We start from the raw sequence: 22,695 nt of genomic DNA, 5'->3' as shown, positions 1-22,695 counted from the left end.
GTTGATGAACAAAATGGGTTATGGGCAAGACACCCACACTTCCAGTGGCCTCACAAGACACCCACTGGAAATTCCAGTAGTGGTGTTCTTAGTGACAGTGTAGGGCAAAATGGGAGTCTTCTACAATAGCTGTGAATCCACAGGACCCAATGTTCCCTTCGTCTCCTGACACCATATCAGTTTTGGATTACCACTCGCCCAACTGCAGGGCTATGGATGTGATGGTTTTCCCACCAAGTAATCTACCCACACCCCACACGAAATGATGTCTTTGCCCAATGTCAGCAATAGTACAGAAAGTCTGTGAGAAGTGTATTTTCACAGGTGGTACTTAGGCAGAAAGCCAAACCACAGCGTGCTATTTTGATTATCTCACTACATTACAAATTTCTGCAGATTCCCTATCCTGGCAGATTAGGCAAGGCAGGAGAAATGAATGGGTTTTTAAAGAGCCATATTATACCATCTTTTTCGAGCACTGTAATCTTCAGCACATTGCGTTTCATGTTGATTTTCAGCACACTCAGTCATACAATTAATCAAAGGCAGTGTCCATTCCTCCTTTGAAAACTAACTTCAAGATGACATGGGTGCAGACCCATGTGGAAACAGAGCTCAGGTGGTTGATAAAATGTAGTTTATTAAATTATAAATTTTGTAACAAAAACCAGACGGAACAAGAAAACATAAACAAGCTACAGGGACTAGACGGAAGAGCCGATGAAGACACCATGAAGTGTTTACAAGTAAAACTCTGCAACAGAAGTTATTTTACATTTCATTCAGGAAGATGATTGCTCTTTGTTTAGTAAAACATCTGAACTTTAGAAGTCACACCTACTTTATGTTAAAATTAAGCATCTGGTTCATACCCCCAATTCTTGTTCATTTCCAGTTCACTTTAGTTTTCCTTCCATACATCAATCCATGCAGATAGTAAAGATACTTAATGCAATGAAGAATGATGACATTTCCAAGTTGTACAGTGGATATACACTGGTCAAAAGGGGGGACAGGGTTTTACTGGGGATGAGCATATACTACAAAATAAGACGTGAGACATTTACGAAACTGGGTATTGCTAAGTAGCTGTCAAACCATTAACACACCCCAGGGTTGTTTTTTCTTCAAACATTGAATCTTCCAGCCAAGACATATTAAGAGATTTTCTTACAAGTTCAAGGACCAGGCTTGGTTTTCCCTTTCCCCTCCTCCCACCCTGAAACACTTTAAATACATTGCTAGGCTGGAATGCAATGCCAATACAGACAAAATGTACATATACAAGACTGAGTTTTCAAAACATGGCTCTAGATTTAAACTTCAGTTACTGTGCACTGTCCATCAGGCCTTCTAGACCTTACACTGGTGCTTCCCACCCCACTCCCCACCACTGGTCTATCCAAGGCTGGCTGACTTGCATTCAGATGTCTCTGCTGAGCAGAGGATACAGGCAGCTGAAGTTGGGCAGACACATCCTCACTATCGCTGCTAGCATCCGATTCTGTTTCCTCAATGGAGGTGTCAAGAACTGGCACCCTACCAGAAGACGATGATTCATGGTCTTCCTCTCCCTCACCCCTATGGCTCCTTTCAACCATACTGTCTCCATTTATTTGCAAGTTGGCAAAAGAGTTCTCTAGAGTGCTTGCATCAGGTGATGGCGTTGCAGGGCTTGTCGGTTGACCATCTAGTGAAGGAAGGGGTCTAACAGAAGCAGTTGCTAGAGGCTGCCCAGCAGCAGCTCCTAGAGCTGGTGTGCTGTCTGCACCATCAGCAGAGCTCTCTCTTGCTAGATTGATAGCATTAGAGTCACAGTCCAACCTAAGCCCAGCAACTCCCTTCTTTGGAATATCTATTATGTCCCGTTTTATTTTCCTGCGACGTCCATGCTCATTTCGCCTATACTGAACCATGTTCTCAAGATCTGCCACATACAAGAACCCAGCAATTAACATTTCAGTGCTCTTTTTACCTTTGGAAAAGGCATCTTCCAGCTCCCTACTGGTACGTTCATCATACTGCCACCATCCATTTCTGCCTTCATAGTACCAGGCATATTCCCCATTGCCTCTACTGGCTGCTTTGAGTTCCTCAGGTGACAGTAAGGTTGGCTTATCAAGAAAGTCCTCCGGGATCTCCTGACGACAGAGTGCACATCTCTTTCCCAGCCAGGAAGCTCCTTTCACACACAGAAAACAGAAGACATGCTTACAAGGCAGACTCACAGGGTGGACACATGTTTGCAGACAGATAGCACATTCAGGGACCATGAGAGATGGTGCTGCACCGGAACATGATTCATTTGTCTTCTTGTTCGTGGGAAGCATGTTGATTGAGTGATCGATCTCACCGCAACCAGCCATCCTAGAGAACAACAAAAGTATCATAATTTGGCAGGACCTACAGTTAGCCTACTTTGCTTAACCACAGGACTTTATCCTAAACAGTTTATAACAACTGAATAAAGTTACAAAAATGTACATGAACAGGAAAGCATATGAAGTCCTTCATAACTTACAAAACAAAATATCAATCTGCAATGACAACCAGTGTGCTGCAGAAAATATGGGCTAGAAGATCTGGGTTCAAGCTGCTGCCTGCTCATGAAGCTCACTCTACAATAATGAAGTCAATGAGCACCCTAATATATATGAATTACAGGATGTAAATATGATAGTTTACAGTACCACACTAAAGGGTGAAACATAATTGCATATTAATGTTTCAACACCAAGATAGCTGTCCTTCAGAACTACTTTGCCTCTGATCACCCCTGCTAGTGCTTAGTTAAGTATTGTGGAACTTCTGGAACATTGTGCTGGGTGACTACTGCTAGGCCCTAGGAATTTACACTGCAGGGTCCTACCTGGTCCCACATTATCTGCATGAAACATTCAGCTCTCTCACCTCAAATTGAAGTTAGGCAATGAAGTTTAAAATTGATACTTGAGATCACTGCAAGGGGCGGGGTCAGGACCGGTGCTAGGGCTTCTTGCGCCCTAGGCGAGACCACCTTCTGCCCCCCCAAAGCCTGCTTTAGCAGGAGCCGGGGGATGGTGGAGAGGCAAGCAGCAGTTTCTCCACTCTAGTGGAGAAGCTGCTGCTCGCCCGTCCCGCCCAAGCCTGGCCAGCGCCCCCTCCATTTTGGCGCCCTAGGCAATTGCCTAGTTCACCTTAATGGACGTGCCGGCCCTGGGCGGGGTGCTGGATGATGATGAATAAACAGAATATGTAAACAATGTTGGCAGAAGTTTCTATGTGTCATCTGTTCTGGATAGGGGTGCCCACAGATCCATCTTAATCAATGCAGGGCCAGTATGGTATGGAGGATCTTCTACCAGCTATGTCAGATGCAGCCCCTCCTGGATACAGCCTACCTACAGTAACTTTGCTATACTACTGTACTGCAGTACCTTGTTCAGGGGCTTGCTTTCTGCTCAGAAGCTGCAGTTAGTATCTTAGCAACTGTTTTTGGTACTAACCAGGACTGGTTGTTGGGATCATACCTTGTCTGTGCTTAAAGATCTCTACTGGCTACTGGTCTGTTTGTAGAGCCAATTTACTGCACTGGTGCTTAACTTTAAAGCCCTACACAGGTTGAGACCTGAATACTTGAAGGAACACGCTTCTGCATCAACCTGCCCATGCAACAAAAGTCTTCTCTAGTTACCCTGCCAATTCAGGTAAATGGCAAGTAGAGAAATGACCTTCTTGTTATTGCATTTTATTTACTTGAATTCTTTCCCCAGATGGGCCTGCCTGGCGCCTATTTTAATGTATTTTCAGTGCTATAGGCATAGATCTCCTTATTTCCCCATACTCCTAACATCCAAGGAGTTTATAACATATGTGTTACTGCAACTTTTTATTCTTGCAGGTATTTTATTTATTTGTAGCATGTTGCTTGTATTCAGTAGATTGTATATTCTGCAAATGTGTATAAATAAAACAAGTGTCAATCATGCTCCTTGCAATTTTTGCTGATATGAGAGTGAAGTCAACAAATGTCATAGCTTTTTGTCAAAGAATTAATGAACCCATCACAATCTGTACAAAAGAGTGTTTCGCTTTGGTCAGTCTTGACTCCCTACTTTTTGCATATGGCACAACACAGTATCACACATCAAAAAATTGGACATAGTTAAGTCAGAGAATCTGGGTCCCAAATCTTGATTATGTGTTTGCATTTCGCAAACACAAGGCCAGAAAGATCTTTGAATAAAGATTTTAGCCCACATCTACTTTATTTATGTAAAAAAAAATATCAGTCAACAGTTGCTTGATCCATCTAGGATGTCTGAACATGCGACTTCAGGAATACAAAACCATGGTTATCTTCTTACATCAGTGGTTTTCAACCAGTGTGCCATGGCACTCTGGGGTGCCTTGAATGATGGTCAGGGGTGTCACGGCAACACTGGCCTCTGGCCTTCTTTCCTTCCCTCCTTCCTCTGATGCCCTCTTGCATCTCTGCCTCCCAAAGGCTTGCACAACTGTTTGTTGTAGCAGCCCTGGCTATAAGCTCTGCAAGCGAATGGTGCCTCTGGGGCTGGCTTCCAAGGTAAGGTGCTGGCCTCAGGTTCACATCTGGCCAGTCTCCATTGGGCCACTAAGGCAGGGGGCATCCTCTTCCCAGACACCTGTGGGGAAATGTGAGGAGGCACCTCCCTTTGGGGAAGGGGGTGCAGCTTGGAGACTAAGTGTGGCAGCAGCGACTCCCAAGGAGAGGGAGAGGAATCTGAAGGAACACTCCACAAGGGAGGGTGTTTGAAAAAGGGTGAGAGGCTGCCAGCTCTGCAGGCAAGGGGTGACATAACACGGATCCTGAGCCCCACAGGGGTACCACAGAAAGAATGCAGTTGGTCAAGGGAGCCGTGGACTCAAAAAGGTTGAAAAATTCTAGCTTACGTATTCTGGATTTTACAAATTTCAAGGTGAGATTTTGTGTGAAGGTTTGCGCAACACATAGACTAAGACCACAATCCTATACAGTGGTACCTGGGGTTACAAACGCTTCAGGTTACAGACTCCGCTAACCCAGAAATAGTACCCCGGGTTAAGAACTTTGCTTCAGGATGAGAACAGAAATCACGCGGCGGCAGCAGGAGGCCCCATTAGCTAAAGTGGTACCTCAGGTTAAGAACAGTTTCAGGTTAAGAACGGACCTCCAGAACGAATTAAGTTCTTAACCCGAGGTACCACTGCATCCACTTACTTGGGTGTCCCAGCAGGTTGGGAAAGCAAGTAGAAAAAGGAGAACTTGGTACACCTGAGTAATTCCACAATTAAAAAATGACAGCATGCATTGAGAGCCTCACAATACCCATTAACAGTACAAAAGCATTTGTTTAGACAAGGGAACAGAGTTCAACAAGTTTAGGCTGGCCCCTGTAATCAAACAAAAACATGAGATTGCCAGAAACATTTATTTATTTTAAAAGATTTATAAGATGGCTCACATTTTAAAATATTGGAGCAGTGTATAGAAAACCAAAATAAGTTTTAAAAAAATGCACCAGAAACACAATTAAACATTCCTCACCTACTCCCCTTTACCACCTTCTTATGAGTTTACTCAGAAGAAAATCTCTGCATTCAGTAGTGCTTAGTGCCAAATAAGAACTTTGAAGGATTGCAGCTTTAGTCCCCAACCTCACACAGCAGCTTTACAGATAACCAGGGACAATCCCTTTCCCTCTTACAGCTGTAGCAAGGCAGAAGGGGCTTCTACAGTGCTGTCCTCATTTTCAAAAGCCAGCCCACCCTTCCCACCTGAAGACAGAACAAAAGAATGGATCTTGTTTTGGCGGTGGTGGGCAGCCAAGGTTCTCGGAGTTCCTCAGCCACCTACTGACAAAACAGCTAGTTTTAACCTCTCTCTAGCTTGATGTTTGAGAGGGGATGAATTTTTACTCTGCACTTGTAGTTTACCCTATCAATAATAAGTCACATTTTAACTGCCAACTCCATACTTGGACACATACAAGATCTACATCACATTGACCTTACCTTCTTTTTTTCCTTCTTATCACTCTTCTTGGGACATATTGCAAAATTAAACCATCTTTAAATGTATCTAATCAGAGCTGAGTGCCTTGTTTCCCAGTTAAAAACTTATTCTTCTTGCATGCTGCTTTCTGGACATGGGCAATGCCAGCATCCCACTGCAAGTTAAGGAGAAAATAAAGAGCTATCAGACTTAGAGCAACCAATTATTTATATTTATGAAATATAAATATAATACAAGGATGTCAGAATCAGTGAACCAAACAGTTCTGGGAGAGAAGGAGCCAAATGGCAGTTGATCCCAGTCAGTTCAATGGATGGGGTTATGTACACCGTCTTGCCTCTCCTGCTGCTTCAATGAGACAGAACGGATGTGAATGGAATTGGTTCTGGGAGCAGAGGAGGCAATGGCAAAAGTTTCAGTTAAGCCAATAGCCTTCCAGCTGGAGGTTCTTCCACAGTGAACTCAGTGACTCAGTTATTACATCTGAAGCATTTTCTTTTATTTCATGGATATGTTCTCTTAAGTTGTTTTAAGATCAAAGTAGCAAACAGTTTTGAGATCAAAGAGACTATATGTAGGTGAGTGGTTCTCATGTCTGAGAAACTGAGCAATTGTCAGCTCTGGACAGGTTGCACTCCCCCTGAAGGAACAGGTTTGCAGTCTGGATCTATCTTTGTTACTGGAGGCCCAGGCAGCTTCAGTGGCTTGAAGTGCCCTTTACCAACTGCAGCCTGTACAACACCTACAGCCGGGGAGAGTTTTTCCATAGTAGTTCAAGCATTAGTAACTTCAAAACTGGATTACTGCGGCTTGAACTGGAAACTGCAGTTAGTGTTGAATGATGCAGTATAGTTGCTGACAGAAGAGAGACACTGTCAACATATAACACCCCTGCTCAGAGATATGCACTAGTTCAGTGTTTTTCAACCTTTTTTGGGCAAAGGCACACTTGTTTCATGAAAAAAATCACGAGGCACACCACCATTAGAAAATGTTAAAAATTTTAACTCTGTGCCTATATTGACTATATATAAAGTAATTCTCTTGAATTTTTCAATTTTTCCCACGGCACACCAGGCAACATCTCGCGGCACACTAGTGTGCCGCGGAACAGTGGTTGAAAAACACTGCACTAGTTGTCTGTTTGTTACCAGGCAAGTTTCAAGTTGTTACTATTAGCATATAAAACCCTTAACAGCTTGGGACGAGTTTACTTGAGCAATCGACTTACCCTATATATCCACCTGACCACTTTGATGTGCAGGACTAGCATCACAAAACATTCATTCTACACTTGTAAGAAATCAGTCTTTAGGTTTAGCAGCATCTGCATTTTGAAACTCCCTGCCTATTGACATCAGGCTTCACTTTACTCTTTTCAGTACCTGCTAAAAACATTTCTGTTCAGACAAACCTATCCAGATATGTAGAAGCTGACATGTGTTTTAATCTATTTTTATTGCTTAACTGCTTATTTCCATGATTTAACTTTGTATTTTTGATGTCTTGTTTTGTATTTTTGATGTTTGCCAGTGGAACTGCTAAGTGGTTTACAAAAACAGAATGATCAAGAAGTATACAATTAATTTTGCTAAATAAAATAAAAATCAATCAATTCAGGCTAGCAATTAAAGTAAGCTGCTCTAGAATATGTTAGTCTGCTGGAAGGCTGGGGAATCAGTCTGTTGAGCGTCAAAAGCCATCATATTATTTCTTGAATATTCTATTGAACTATTAGGGCAGGATATTCTGAGGTCTGCAGGTTCCAGGGCAAAGGCACCCAAAATTCAAATCCTACCACTTAACCTAATACAAGGCTCTCCTTTCTCCTGCATCATATTCAGACTTCTCTCATGGCAAACCTCAAACTCACCCCAAACTGAAAGGTTCTGCTTCACAGCATTTACCAATCCTGTGCAGTTGGAGCTGTAAAACACAATGTCTAGACAGCTATCTAACCAAGATGCATTACATTTCATTTTCTGCTAGAGAGGTTACACTGAAAGGCACTTTTTTTTATTGAACTTGAGGATGCAGAACTTTCAATTGCCTAAGCAGATCTATTTAAGTGAAATTTCACTGCATACATTAAATTCATCTCATATAAATATAGCTAAATAAAGTCAAGAAATCGACAAGTCCTGCAGAGAGGTTAACAGTAATGTACATACGTAATTGAAAAGAAAGCTTTTGGCTGAACTTCCAATTAAAACTTTTGAGTAATAACCTCTGCACTGAAGTCCCTTGTGTGCTGCATGTAATTGTTTCACAACCTTTTTCCTTTTTAAAAAAAGGCTATAACCAGGCAGACAGGTGTCATGTGGTTTTTCTTTTTAAAACATTACTTTAGGGCAGAGACACACAATTCACTTGGAGTGCCACTTTTAGATTTCTACTAACTCATGAGAGCCAGATGCTATGTTAACAGTAAAAAAAAAAACTAAGTTAAAATTGTAACTCCGTATGTTTTTTTAATCTATCATACATCTTCCCGTTTCTCTCTGCACCTCACAGTGGGCTCTCCTCTCTGCATCCACACAGCTCTGTCTGAACTCCTCACAGTGCACTCTCTCATCCCCAGTATATTACCCCTTTTTCTGCACCCCACAACTGTTCGTTATCTGCAACACTGCAGGTTCCTGCACTCCCAGCTCTAATGTAACAGTACTGTCTTGGTGAAGGCCCTATTTTTCTCAACCAGGTCTCTGTTCTGCCTTTATTTATTCACTGCCTTGTTTTGCTCCATTTCTTTCTCATCCCTGATCCCTATCCCCTTCTTCCAGTGTTCTGCTTCAGAAGCATACTAGCTTTTCATTCTCCCAGAAATTCATATGGTAAAGGTGCCTCAGGTGCTCTGCAATGTAACTGGTGGCTGTATGAGGCTAGAAAACTCTGTAACATGCCTCTAAATTCAGGAAGAAACAAGGTACATATAGTGATGTAGTCATTCTCCCATCTCCAATTTTGATACATACGTGCAGGCCTTGTTTCCCAAAAAAGCACAGGAAAAGGTTGCAAACAAAAGGCATTTGGAATCCCCCCAGGAGAGATAAAACCAGTCCACTTGGCCTTATGTTGTACATCAAGGTTAATTCCATTAACCATCCACCACCTCATAAGTTGCCTATAAGTCAGAACAAATTTGTTCTGAAAAATGTTGCAGTGCAACAGCCTTTGAATCATAAGTGCATGCTACTTGAAAGTCAAAATGTTTTCCCCCTGCAAGGATAAACCAGCCTCCACTGGGCAGAAGGGAAGGAAGATGAATAATTAAAAGAGGAGATAAAAAATTAAAGATTTATCATAGAGTTAAGAAAGTGTGCTTTTTATTGAAATAAGCATGTAATTATCTTTAGGAAACGGATCACAGTATAATTATAAGATTGAAGTAATGATATTTTTAAAGGCTATAAATGTTTTAAAGTCAAGTTTAGAAAATGATTTCACTCAATCACTGCATTTAACCTATGATGCACTGGAGATCCAGTACTTACAAACTCTCCTAGCAAGATTAAAATACTTCAATTACATGTTCATCTATCTTTATATAAAGGAACTATGTGCTTTATTTTGTGGACCACTGCTTATTTACTTCCACTCTCTAAACACTAGCTAAATCAAGAAAGTCTTACGGCACCTCTGAACATTCTCAGTCTTGGAGATTGTCAAGATAGAGAGGTTGACAAGTACCGTAGAGATTAACCACCAAGAAAGTGTAGGACACAGAGGAAGAGCTGTATTAGATACAGGTGACTCTCAACTTACACTGAGGTTACATTCTAGGGACAGTGCGTAAAATGAGTCACATATAGTCAAAACACGTTGGGTTAAATGGCGAGTGGGATTCCCAAAGTCTTCACTCCCAGATGCCCGTCCCCTTTTAATTTTTTTGCCAAGTGTGTAAAGCTGAATGTGCACAAGTTAAATGCATGTAAGTTGTGAGAACAAAAGTTCTTCCTGGAACCCAAAAGTTTCCCTTCCCCAGTTGACACAGAAAAACCAAATACGACTGTGTAGCTCATTCGAAATTTCACAGAAAAAAAATTTGTTGGCAGATGAACTTCAACTAAAGTAATTCTCTAAGTCAAGGGATTACACTGGAAACAGTATGGAGGATAGAGAGTCAATAAACCATCACATCTAAGAACCATCAACATAGCTAGGTTTGGCACAATCATATACTTCTACTATTTGGCCACAGCCATGTCGAATCACAATGTAGAAAGATGGTACTGCCACATCTATCAAGTATAAAATACCATATCCACGAAAACGCAGCCACTTCCACAATCTGGAGGAGACAAGTATGAGCAAGATGCTTGTATGTGCATAATTCAGACACATTTCAAAACAAACATCTTTATGTGACTTATCTTCCACATTAAATTGCTTTCAATGGGATGTATATTGAATATGCTTGTGGGGGAGGAGTTCTAAGATAGTCTATTATATTAAATGATAATGACATAATGATAATGATGATGATGATAATAATAATAATAATAATAATAATAATAATGATAATTTATTTATACCCCGCCCATCTGGCTGGGTTTCCCTAGCCACTCTGGGCTGCTTCCAACAGAAAATTACCGGTAAAATACAATAATCTATTAAACATTAAAAAACTTCCCTAAACAGGCATTAATTGCCAAAATACTGTATGTAGATGAGAACAAGAAACTGAGGGCATGCACCCCAAAATAAATTTTAGATCACCACAAATCATATATTCACACCTCCAGGCAAGGTGACCTTAATGAAATTGCACTATATTGACTCAAGGCCAATTCTTCATTTGGACACACCCCATGCCAATAATAGCCAAAATACATAGAAAATAGGGGGGGCCTGTGGGCCACTAGAAATCAAACAGCTTGAGAACACTGACCTCTATAACATAGCAGTGAATTGTATCTGGACTAAAATTCTGGGTGCAAGACACATCAAAGGTCAATAATAGCAAAAATATGAAAAAAGGAGGAACGGGGGGGGGGTACCCTACCAAAAGATCTGTGCCACCTCAAATGATGCACTCAAATGTCCTGGAGCAAGGAACAGCAGTGGTGTGAAGTAAGCACTCCCACAACAATCCTTGGACCACCCCAAAAAATACACTCAAACCATCAGGAGTTAGTTTATACCCCTTTTGCAGTTATTGGTGTGAACCCATACACTAGAAAACATATTGTGCCCAATATGAAGCCTACTAGAATATATGCCACCTTATACAGGACATATATCTTGAGTATGTTTGTATGTGATTAGTGGTAGGACAAATATATTATGGGGTACACAGCCCCCAGATCCTTATTCTCTTCTACATATTTTGACTATATTCTATATACCTGTAGTCATCTTGTAGAAGACACTCTCCTGTACCATTTGAGGTGAATCAAAGTTTTTTAAGTTCCTTGTGCTTACAATATAATAATGCCAATAATTGCTGAAATATACAGAGAGAACAAAGTTCAGCTTTGGGCCACTATAACTTATATATCTACATCTCCTGGAAACAATTCTCAACAAGAGTCTCAAAGTTTATATTAAGTCATATTGTAGGAAACAGTCTCCTTATTGTGGGGTGCACAACTCCAGCTCCTGTTTACATATTTTGTCTGTTATATAATAGAGTGATATCCTTGATAATGTCTTGCACCCAAATTGTTGGAAAAGACACAATTCACTGCCATATCAAAAAGGACATTATTCTGGACATGTGTATGATTTGTGGTGTCATGAAACTTATTTTGGAGTCCATGAACTTTGGAAATAATAATAATAATAATAATAATACATCAGCTATTCTTAAAACACCCCCGATCTTACAGCTTGACAAACTTTTTGCAAATATATGTGCCATGGTTCATAAGAGGTACTGCACAATGACGGCCAGAAGCACTTCTGGAAAATAGCTTATGCCAACCTGGACATTTTGTCTACTCATTAGTTTTCCTTCCAAACTACAGTATGTCATACAAGTGAAAACTGGCACCTGTAATTACTTTCCTACAAAAATTTATTACAGGGAGAGGATTAACATCCCATTGAAAACAATGCAGTGTTAATAGTATCTGCACTCAGGTGTTCACTCTGATATTTGCCAACTTCTCTAGATCAGAGCACTGGCATATAGCTAGTGGACCCAGTGAAATCCATGAGATTAGAGTCTCTTTCTTTTGAAATTACTACTGTCTAATACCACTGCCATTAATTTCCCCAATATGAGGCACTATACTCATTTAGGATGCTCTCATCTACCCTATGTTCCAGTCTAAGCACTTACAGACCAATAGGCACTAATAAAAACATGCTATCACCTTTCTCAGAAAAGAATGCATAAGATACCAGTTGTTTGCACATCTGCATTTGATAAATGACAGTTTTCTTTGGATATGTAGCATCCTAGGGTTGTAGGTAAAACATTTTTTTAAACTATCATAAGGATATGTGTGTGCATCTTTTTATACACAATAAATTTATTTGCTTATATTTTAAGTTGATATCCCTTGATACCAACTTGATTTTCCATATGCAGCCACATGGAACACGTACAACTGAATATCATTGGGTACCTCATCTCAAATTTCTAAAAAGCTTAAAAATAATGTGCCCTATTTTTAAAAAAGACTAACTTGATGGCACACGTACAACTGAAAGGCCTTGTGGACCAAGAGGCATCAGGAAAAACATGCTATGGCATTTCTCTAAAACAGAATAAATTTCAACAATCACAGTCAAATCAACTTATTACTTAGTAGTCACAAAAGCAATTTGCCCTCTCATTTCAGCAGAAACTGATTACAGACCCAGAATGTTCAATTCTAAACTCAGATACAGTATACATTCTACTGTGATGTGTTCCAGTGGGAAAATACTGGTTACATTTCAATTCACTTTTTCAGCTGCTTACAGAAGTTCTTAAATGCTTTTTGGTTCTGATTATGTATTCTCAGTGGCCACCAGATTTTAACCCATGTGTCTGTTGTTGTGTTGCTCTTCATTTGGACTTTGTCATCTAGATCAAATATGAACACAGCGAAAACACATAACCATGTATAAAGCACATTAAAGCATCCTAATAGGCACACTGCATATAATTATTATTCTGGCCTAGATTACCCAATTTGCTGCTGTTCAAATATAAGATTCCCAATAGCATTCCATATTCAGCACAAGAGCAATCTCCTGTGTTTGTTACAAAGTAGACCAGGAACTTATTTTCACCTCATATTTATACACAGATGAAACAGCAAGACTCAAACTTATAGCAGCATTAAAAGCACTTAGTTGTCATATTTCAGAGTTGTGAACCATGGAAGTAAAGTATTCTACAGGTGGTTTCTATTCATGTTATCTCGTTGCAATTTAACTTTAAGTAAAGACATTGAAAATATTATCCAAAGCTAGTGTTATTAAGCTTCCACTTGCATGTCTACTGTTCTGAGGTGCAAAAGATGAAGGGTGAAATGATACAAATCTAGTTATGGGCCAGCACCTGTGCGCTAACATGCATTACTGTATTCAACTGTATTCAACTGAGCTGTGTTGAATGCAGAACAAAGGGCAGCAATGGACATGAAGCAGCATGCTGTACCTACAGTTACCTGGATCAGGGCACCTCTGATGTTTTCAGCCATCTCTTATGGGCTACAATGAACCACATTCAATGGTTTCCAGGCCAGGATAGTCCTCTCTTCATTTAGTGTTTAATACTTCTAGGACTTATGAAGCACCTTTACACACTCACATTGTCAATGAGTACACCTCCAATTACATCCATCAACATTAAAAAAGCTATGGCCTAAGTAATTTGTCCAGCAAACTGTATCATTTCACTTTTTTAAAAACTTCAAACCTCTTGTTCCAAAAGCTGTGGCTATGTTACCTGCAAATTACATATTTTGAACTATTTCAAATTGAGCTAGCTTCATTTGATCTCAAGACCAAAAAAAATGTGGTTGTGACAAAAATGTGTAAACAGGGTTAGATTTTAATACCCTGTGCAGCAGCTACTACTTAAAAGTAAAGTTTTCCAACTGCAGTCCTTTCAAATTAGAAACAATTACCAATAGGCCCCATGGCCAAATACTTATGTTTAGACAAGCACCTCATTTTCTCTTAACTGAAAAACATTTTGAAAAAAGTAAAATTAAAAGCCTACAAACGACACGGTCATTTAAAAGCATTTGTGTACTGCTTTTCAACTGCAGCCATTCTCTCAGTTTATAACAATATCATATTTATACGGATTATGTTACCCCTCACAATGACAGTTCCTGAATATCAGCTGCTGTCAATTGTATCAAACGATGGTATCATGTGGCTCTTTGTTCTAGTCCCCTCCCCTCAAAGGTGGCGCAGCAACGGGAGAGCCAGGGCAGTTGTTTTTTCATGCACCCCCCACTGTTCATTTGAGAAGAAAAGCACAAGTGGAACAATATATCTTTTCACCAACCAGTGCTTAAAATCCTGTACGAGAGCTTTCCACTGTAAACAACAATCGGCCCAACAAGAAGTTGTCATCGCACATCATCATAATCATCATCATCATTATTATTTTATGGGTATCAAGAACGACAGCCTCTTCCCCCAAATTCTGCCTGGAGGAGGGAGTCGGTTTTTATTTTTTGTTTTACGCTTCCCTCCTCCTCCAGGAAAAACAACAGCAACAGCAGCAGCGACTGAGGCTATGAGAGAGGAATAAAAACATCTCTAGGAAATAAATGCGTACTTGACAGCAAGGATGGTCAGGCAGAGAAACACCCCCCCCCCAATAACACCATTAAAAAGGGAGGAGGAGGAGGAGGAGGAGGATACTCCACGCACCTCCCCAGTGTGGCTGCGCGTGTCGGGGGCTGGAGGAAGGGAGCTAATGGCTCCCCAAACAAGTGACTACCCGAGGGGAGAGGGAGACCAGAGGCCGGAGCCAACAGATGACCCAGAGGGAGGGCTGGCTCGCGAACCTCCTCCCCGCCCCCCCCCAAAAAAGGCCGGCTCGTGCACTCGGGGCGCGCGGACGACGACGTCGACGACGACGACGACACGGGGCCTTTGTTCGGGTCTGCCGCTGCCCGGAAGAAGCGAAGCGGCCGCGGAGAGGCGGGGATTTGGCGCTGGGGGGGCGGGCGAGCGAAGAAGGCCCCGGACACAATAGAGCAGCCTCCGCCACCACAGCGCCGACTCCTCCATCACCCCCCGAAGGGCAGACACAGCAGAGTTGACTCGCGCACTCACCTCCCTCACGGGAGTCGCCGCCCCGCCGTTGCCTGATCCCTCCGCAGGCGGTTGAAGCCGAAGAAGCAGCGTCGTTGCCGTCGCCACTCTGCTCCCGCCTCCTCCTCCTCCCGGCCGTCGTCTGCCTTTCTCTCTCTCTGCCTGGCGATTAGAGACTGCTCTGCACCGACCCGACCCCCCTCCCTCCGCGAGCAGGCGTTCGAGCTCCGGAGACGTCAGCACGCAAGGAGGGAGGGGCGTAGAAGTGGCGCCGGAGGTGGGAGGAGCCAAAGCTGAGATGCTCGACCGGAACGGAAAGGGAGGGGTGGGGCTCGCGGAATAGTGTGAGCGCTCTAGCGCCCCTTGCGGATGAGGCTGCGCAGGTCACTTTCCTCCTTTTACGAGTGAGCGGGTGAGGAAGTAAGACAATCGCCGGCTCTGTATATACAGCGTGTGTTGGAGCCCAGGAGGGCAGCTTTGTCGCGTGGCAGCAGGTGAGAGAGGGTTTCGCTAGAGCCTCAAGCCTGGCAGGAGAAATCAGGGGAACATTTCAGTCTGCCAGGTCACGCTGTAACAACAACAACAACAACAACAACATTAGGAACCAAGGGATGCCACTGGGAGACTCCAGCCTGAAACTGTACATTTGCAATTCATCCATAAGTTAAAAACTCCAAGGATGCAAGCATAACTCCTGGTTAGGTGCAGTGTGAAAGAGCAGCATAGCCCCCTCACAGCATCCATATCCCTACAAGTCAGGGAGAAAGCTTTTTACTACACCAGCACCCAGGCTGCTGCAACGAAGAGGAATTATTATTATTATTATTTTATTATTATTTATACCCTGCCCATCTGGATCATCAAGCCTGTCACAAGATGGCACCAAGGCCAGATGAGATCCAGCAGATTCTGTGTCAGCTCAGCACTGTCTCATTTCCCAAAATGTGCTCTTGTAAATAGCCACTGTGCTTATTTTGCATACATTCTCATCTAATTAAACCATCGCTATCTATTCTTTTTGCATTTTAATTCCCCCACCCACCCCACTGCAAAGAACTCCCTGCACCCTTGCAACTAGAGTATGTTACATCCCTGCAACTGAGGATTACACCTCATGCATTTGGTAAAGCAGACACTGTAGTCCGTGAAAGCTTGTTCCATAGTAAAAAATTGTTAGTCTGTAAAGTTCCACACAATACTTTTTGTTGCTTTTGCTGTAAGACTGACATTTCTAACTCTGCCTAAATCCCACTGAGTTCAGTGGGGTTTCCTCCCAGGTAATTGGGATGAGGATTGTAGCCCAACGCAGCTACTCCTCTGGAAACAGCTTCGTAATGTCGACATGGCCAAGCCCAACACCACTTCTATGGTACAGTGGAACCTTGGTTCTTGAACACCTTGGTACTCAAACATAACACTGGTCCTGAGAGATCTACATTGGCTCCCAGTACGTTTCCGAGCACAATTAAAAGTGTTGGTGTTGACCTTTAAAACCCTAAACGGCCTCGGTCCTGTATACCTGAAGGAGCATCTCCACCCCCATCGTTCAGCCCGGACACTGAGATCCACCAGACAGAGGGCCTTTTCGGTAGTGGCGTCAACCCTGTGGAACACCCATCAGATGTCAAGGAAATAAGCAGCTATCCTATTTTTAAGAGACACCTGAAGGCCTGTTTAGGGACATTTTTAATATTTAATGCTATATTGTTTTAACATTCATTTGGGAGCCGCCCAGAGTGGCTGGGGAAGCTCAGCCAGATGGGCAGGGTACAATTATTATTATTATTATTATTATTATTATTATTATTATTATTATTATTATTTTGACTCTCGAATGCCGAAAACCTGGAAGTAAGTGTTCCGGTTTTTGAATGTTTTTCGGAAGTCAAACATCCGATGTGGCTGTTGGCTATTGTTTCCGGGGTGCCTGCACCAATTGGAAGCCGTGCCTTGCTTTTCAAACGTTTCGGAAGTTGAACGGACTTCCAGAACGGATTACATTTGAGAACCAAGGTACCACTGTATTTCACTGGCATTGCCGTATTTTCAGCACTGTAGTCTTAATCATACTTATCGTGTGTGTGTTTTTAAACACACAAAATATGACTTACTCCATCTTACAAATGTGTCTGATTGGTCATGTTGGATGCAGGCTGTTGGGCTTGATGGATCCTTCGTGTGTTCTTGTATTCCATTGTTAGAACACGGATGCACAAGAGACGACTCCAACCTTGAAATGCTAATAAGCTAGCTTCTGTTCTTTCAGGCCTACATGCCCATATTTCCCCTTGCGCCTCACGGTTCAGCTGCCATAGTTACATGTGTAATTGTCTTCTGCTGGAACAGCACAGCTTTTGACTCAGTGCACAAGCTGGCAATTACCCGTGTTGTGCCAAGACAAGGGGACTTGAATGTGATCATGTCCCAGTCATCCAACTCTCAGTAGAAGATAGGGTTGTGCTGTTAAGATCATGAATATTTAAAAGCTAACGTAAGGATAACAAACATAAACCCTTTACTAACCTTACTTCTGCTCTTTAGTCTAAAGACAATAGCAGCATTGTCTTTTAAATGATCTTCATTAATAAATGCAAAGTAGAAAAGCATTATATTTCTAAAAAGAACTCTGAGAAGATTGCATTAAATTTTTTGCTTTAAATTCTGTATTATAAAGCAAATGTAATTGTAGTCACACAGTAGTTAACTAACAAAATAGCAACAAGCAAACTGTACTGGTAGAAATCATCATCATCACATGCCACCCATCTGACTGGGTTATCCCAGCCACTCTCTGGGCAGCTTCCAACATATTAAAACACAGTAAGACATCAGACATTAAAAACTTCCCTATACATAATATGCATGAAATATTGCCCTGAGCCACAAGTACACACAGAGAGACAGTTAGGTTGAGGCGGGACTGTAAACAGTGATGTCAGAGGGAATGAAATGCAGAAAATACAGTCAGTGACTTATTATTAGCAGAGGCCATTCACAAAAAAACACTTGTTGTTAAGCCAATTAACACATGTAGGGTGATTTAAGAAAAACAGATTCACATTGAACCTTTTAATTACTGTTTTTCAAACTTTGCTTTGAAGTTTCTTTTCATTATGGACACTTTCCGGTCAGCTATGAAGTGTTCCGATTTCATGCTTCTAGAACACACTGTAACAGACCTTAAAGTCTGTTCACAGTGAGGTTTCCAAATCACAATGAGAGTTCTCAGTTTATTCCATTTTTCAGTTGATTGGCGGAGGGGTGGGGTAAATCTAGAGTGTGTGTTCCTGGCATTTGGCAATTGGACAGATTAGAGATTCTGCTGATTCTTGCTGCCCAGCAGTCTCCCTGCCTGAGCTGACAGAGCTGGTGTAGGAAATGATGGTGTAGGAAAACCAGACTACTGGTTTTAAGGGACTTCAACATCCATGCTGAGGTGGTTGGCTCTTGGATGGCTCAGAACTTCATGGCTGCCATGATGATCATGGGGCTATCCCAAGTTGTTACCGGCCGAACGCATGTGGCTGGCCCCACTCTGGGCTTTTTTTTTTCTCCCCTGGGTAGGAAGAGGGTGATCTGAAAGTGGGGGATATTGACATCAACCCCTTGTCATGGTCAGGCCACTTCCTGTTGAGATTTAGGCTTTCGGCACCTTTCCCCCTCCGCAGAGGCAAGGGACATATAAGGATGGTCACTAGCATATCCTACGACCTTGACTCAACTGCTATGGCAGATGAATCTCAAGAGGTGTCCGGTGCACTGTCTAGCCCTATTATGTTGGATGAGTTTCAGTTAGTAAGGCTCAAGGACGTGGACCAAGGTGCTTGGATCAGTCATGGATGCTTTATTTGAGATTCCAGCACTGGAGGGTGTTGGACTAGATTACCCTTCCAACTCTACAATTCTATGAAAGGCCTGAGTAAATTCAAAGGGCTTCACCTGGCACCCAAAGACATACAAGGGAGGTTCCAGGTGTGTCTCCCTGGGGAGTGCATTGAAAAGGCCTGTACCTGTGTGGCCACCATCCACACCTTCATCACAGATGGGCCTCTGATCAAGACCACAGGGTTGATAGAAAGCTTGGAGTGGGGGCTTTTCTGAGTTTCTATGGGAAGACTATGGCTTTTGGTCATACAGAAACGTTTGCATTTGACTCCTTGGCTGAATAATGTTTTCCATCCCTGCCCTATTTATCAATAAGCATGGCACACATTTCTGTATTGGTATCACGTCTTTTGCCAACTGTGGCTTAAGGACTGGGGGCTTCAAAGGCATAGATAGATAGATAGATAGATAGATAGATAGATAGATAGATAGATAGATAGATAGATAGATAGATATAGGCAATCTTATTCAACTGTAAAAAAAATCCTGTTTGCATTCTTCAAAGAAATCCATGTGTTTCTATAAAGAGCTGACAGGAATCTTTCATTTATCAATATTAATACTGAAGTTCTGTCTGGAAATATCAGAGTTTCAGTCTCTGGAGTGCTAGTTAACACTTTGCATCTCTCTGGTGGACATGAGAGCCATGGTAGGTCGGGCAGGAGGGGCAATCAAAGCACGTTATCAAGGAGGAACACGGCAAAGCACCTGAGCTTTCCTTTTAATGAATCACTTATTATATTACACAGTAAGAATCCCAAGCTGTTTCGGCTGCTCCACTTGCTGAACAATCCAGTGGCTCTTGTTTTTAAAATAATAGTGTGGCATGTAACCATGACGATGATGTTTTGCCAGTTATAAGGGTTGTAATTAAAAATGAAAAACATCTGTGGCTGCTCCTGAGAGTGTTTTTCAGGGAGAACTCAAGCCCTCTATCTCTTTGCTGCGCTGACTTCAGTGGGACTAATTAGGGTGCATCCATGCATATGCAATATGTCACACAATGGGACACCAAACCTTAATTAGGATTCCTTCCCCCCTCTGCATTTACTATAGCAAATTAATATATCATAAATAATTCATACTTGGCATCGACAGGAATGGACCACTGTCAATTAGCCAATTCTCTGGTGGTGGGGTGCATCCATTTTGCCTTATATTCCTAGCCTATTTGTATGCTAAGTCAGCATAATAATGACCGGTGATGATTAAGGTATTGTTCCAAGGGCACAAAGCCACAGTAGAATTCTGTTATCATCATGTACCTCTTTACCCTGGCCTTTGACACTGTAAATGTATACTTTTAGGACACTGTCTTTTCCTGTGATTGTAATTTGTTTTCAACTGGTTTTTAATGTATTTTATGTTTTCACCTGCTGTGGGACCTTAGGTTGAAGGGTAGGCAATTAATAATAATTGGTAGTGTTTTGATTTTCTTCTGTGAACCGCCCTGAGACCTCCAGGTATAGGGCGGTATATAAAATCAATAAACTAATAAAATAAATGAGAGAGCTGGACCATAAAGAAGGCTGATCGCTGAAGAATTGATGCTTTTGAATTATGGTGCTGGAGGAGACTCTTGAGAGTCCCATGGACTGCAAGAAGATCAAACATATCCATTCTTAAAGAAATCAGCTCGGAGTGCTCACTAGAAGGACAGATCCTGAAGTTGAGGCTCCAGTACTTTGGCCACCTCATGAGAAGAGAAGACTCCCTAGAAAAGACCCTGATTTTAGGAAAGATTGAGGGCACAAGGAGAAGGATGAGATGGTTGGACAGTGTTCTTGAAGCTACCAACATGAGTCTGACCAAACTGTGGGAGGCAGTGGAATACAGGAGTGCCTGGCGTGCTCTGGTCCATGGGGTCACGAAGAGTCGGACATGACTGAACGACTAAACTGCAACAATAAAATAAATAAAAATAAATGATGATGATGATGATGATGATGATGATAATGCACACCTACAAACACTTGAACCACATGCCAGGGGACACAGGATGCTACTCCTGGAGGCCAACCATGTTTACGATGGACCTTAGTTTACTTAACAACCCATGTTGCTTTTGGCTTCTGCAACTTCTGCAGTTGAGATAAATTAGTGAACCTTCTAACTATGATGAATGGACCAGTCTCAGTGTTCACGGGAGCAGGGTCACTTCTGACTAGGGATGTCAAAGAACTGCAACACAGTATTTCAAGGGACTGCTGTCTCACACCAACAGCTCCCCATGTGTAAATGATGTGATAAAATTGCTACATAGGAATTAACATGTGAATCAACCTTTTATTCTAATCGATTTCCATTTGAAGGTTACTTAGAAGTCTTTTGTTTCTGCTTTATCTGATGTGACTATGCCTGTTGCTTTTATAACCCATCTCCAGTCTTCCTTTGATACCCTGGTCTCTCTGAATCCCCCCTTTCTTTTCCTCTCTCTCTGTTCCTCCATCTTTGTCAAAATTTAGATTGTAAGCTTCTTGGGACCATTGTTTTTGCTTACAATATTCTGTAAAGTGCCATATATACTGAGTTTGCTACATAACTAAGAAAAATACGGTACCTGACACTAATTTGGATCACTGGGTGATAGTTCAGCATGACCTCAGCGATAAAATTTGCCTTGAGAATTGTAACTTAGAGGTGTGTCTTTTTTGTTAAAACCTACCAGATCCGGATTTCCCTGGAGGACTGAGTTCATTTGATTTGAAAATGCTCGCATGGAGAATTTGCAATTGGTTGATTAGGTTATCTGTATCTCCATATTAACTTGGGATTGTTTCAGTATACTTGGCATCTGTACAGAGGCATGGATGTGTATCTGACTTCATGAATAATTACATCATCCTGCCTCCCCCCCCAATCATCTGTGTAGTATTTCAGAACTAGAGATAGATACCAGCCACTTTACCTGCCCACAGTTGAGATCCACTAGCATCTAAGCTCATATATTGTACTGCTTACACAAACAGGCCATTCCAATTAGTTACCACAGCTGCCATAATCATGTCTAACATTGATAAACACTTGCTAAGTCCTATGAAAAGTGACATTTTCCAGTTGACATAGGGGACCATAATAGAGATGGAGGAGATTTTGTTCAGTCCATATTTTAAAGTGAACTGGACTCAACAACAAAAAACTTTATTTATTTGCATAGCCTACAGGCCATTGCATCAACTGGACTCATTATTAGCTGTGTTTCCAATCTGCATCGGATTTCCCACTTGTCCAATTTTTGCAGTGCAGTTTGGGTTCAAAAATCTGCACAAAAATGTGTATATTAAGGGAACGTACATGGAAAAGCATGGAGAAATGCATGTTTTAGGGGAAGAATGCATACAAAATAGTGTTTCATTAAAAAAAAATAATTCCACAAATATGGGTCAGCAGAACAGACCTATCATTGAACGCATAGGAAACTGACCTGGAATGGAAAGAAGATGATCTGCCCATTGTTAGTGATGTTGTTTTTCTTGTTGGCATCCTATGAATATAATAAAATAAGACTCTATGTCCATGTTCAAAGCACAGGCACTCCAGATGGTGCTATTCTGAGGTGCAGAATGATGAACTCTTTGGGT

General features: G+C 41.8%; 1 protein-coding gene across 1 annotated transcript; it reads right to left on the bottom strand.

Moving 5' to 3' along the window:
• Positions 1-620: 620 nt before the first annotated feature.
• On the bottom strand, positions 621-15,376 carry RNF146 (ring finger protein 146). Its single transcript, XM_033143741.1, has 3 exons — positions 15,251-15,376; positions 6,013-6,167; positions 621-2,367 (listed from the first exon to the last, which is right to left on the bottom strand). The coding sequence occupies exon 3, from the start codon at positions 2,364-2,366 to the stop codon at positions 1,317-1,319; it is 1,050 nt and encodes a 349-aa protein (XP_032999632.1). The 5' UTR covers position 2,367; positions 6,013-6,167; positions 15,251-15,376; the 3' UTR covers positions 621-1,316.
• Positions 15,377-22,695: the final 7,319 nt, after the last annotated feature.

The sequence above is a fragment of the Lacerta agilis genome, chromosome 3 (assembly GCF_009819535.1).
Source record: "Lacerta agilis isolate rLacAgi1 chromosome 3, rLacAgi1.pri, whole genome shotgun sequence".
Taxonomy (NCBI): domain Eukaryota; kingdom Metazoa; phylum Chordata; class Lepidosauria; order Squamata; family Lacertidae; genus Lacerta; species Lacerta agilis.
Note: the sequence above shows the minus strand (reverse complement) of the source record. Positions and strands in the feature narration are given on the sequence as shown.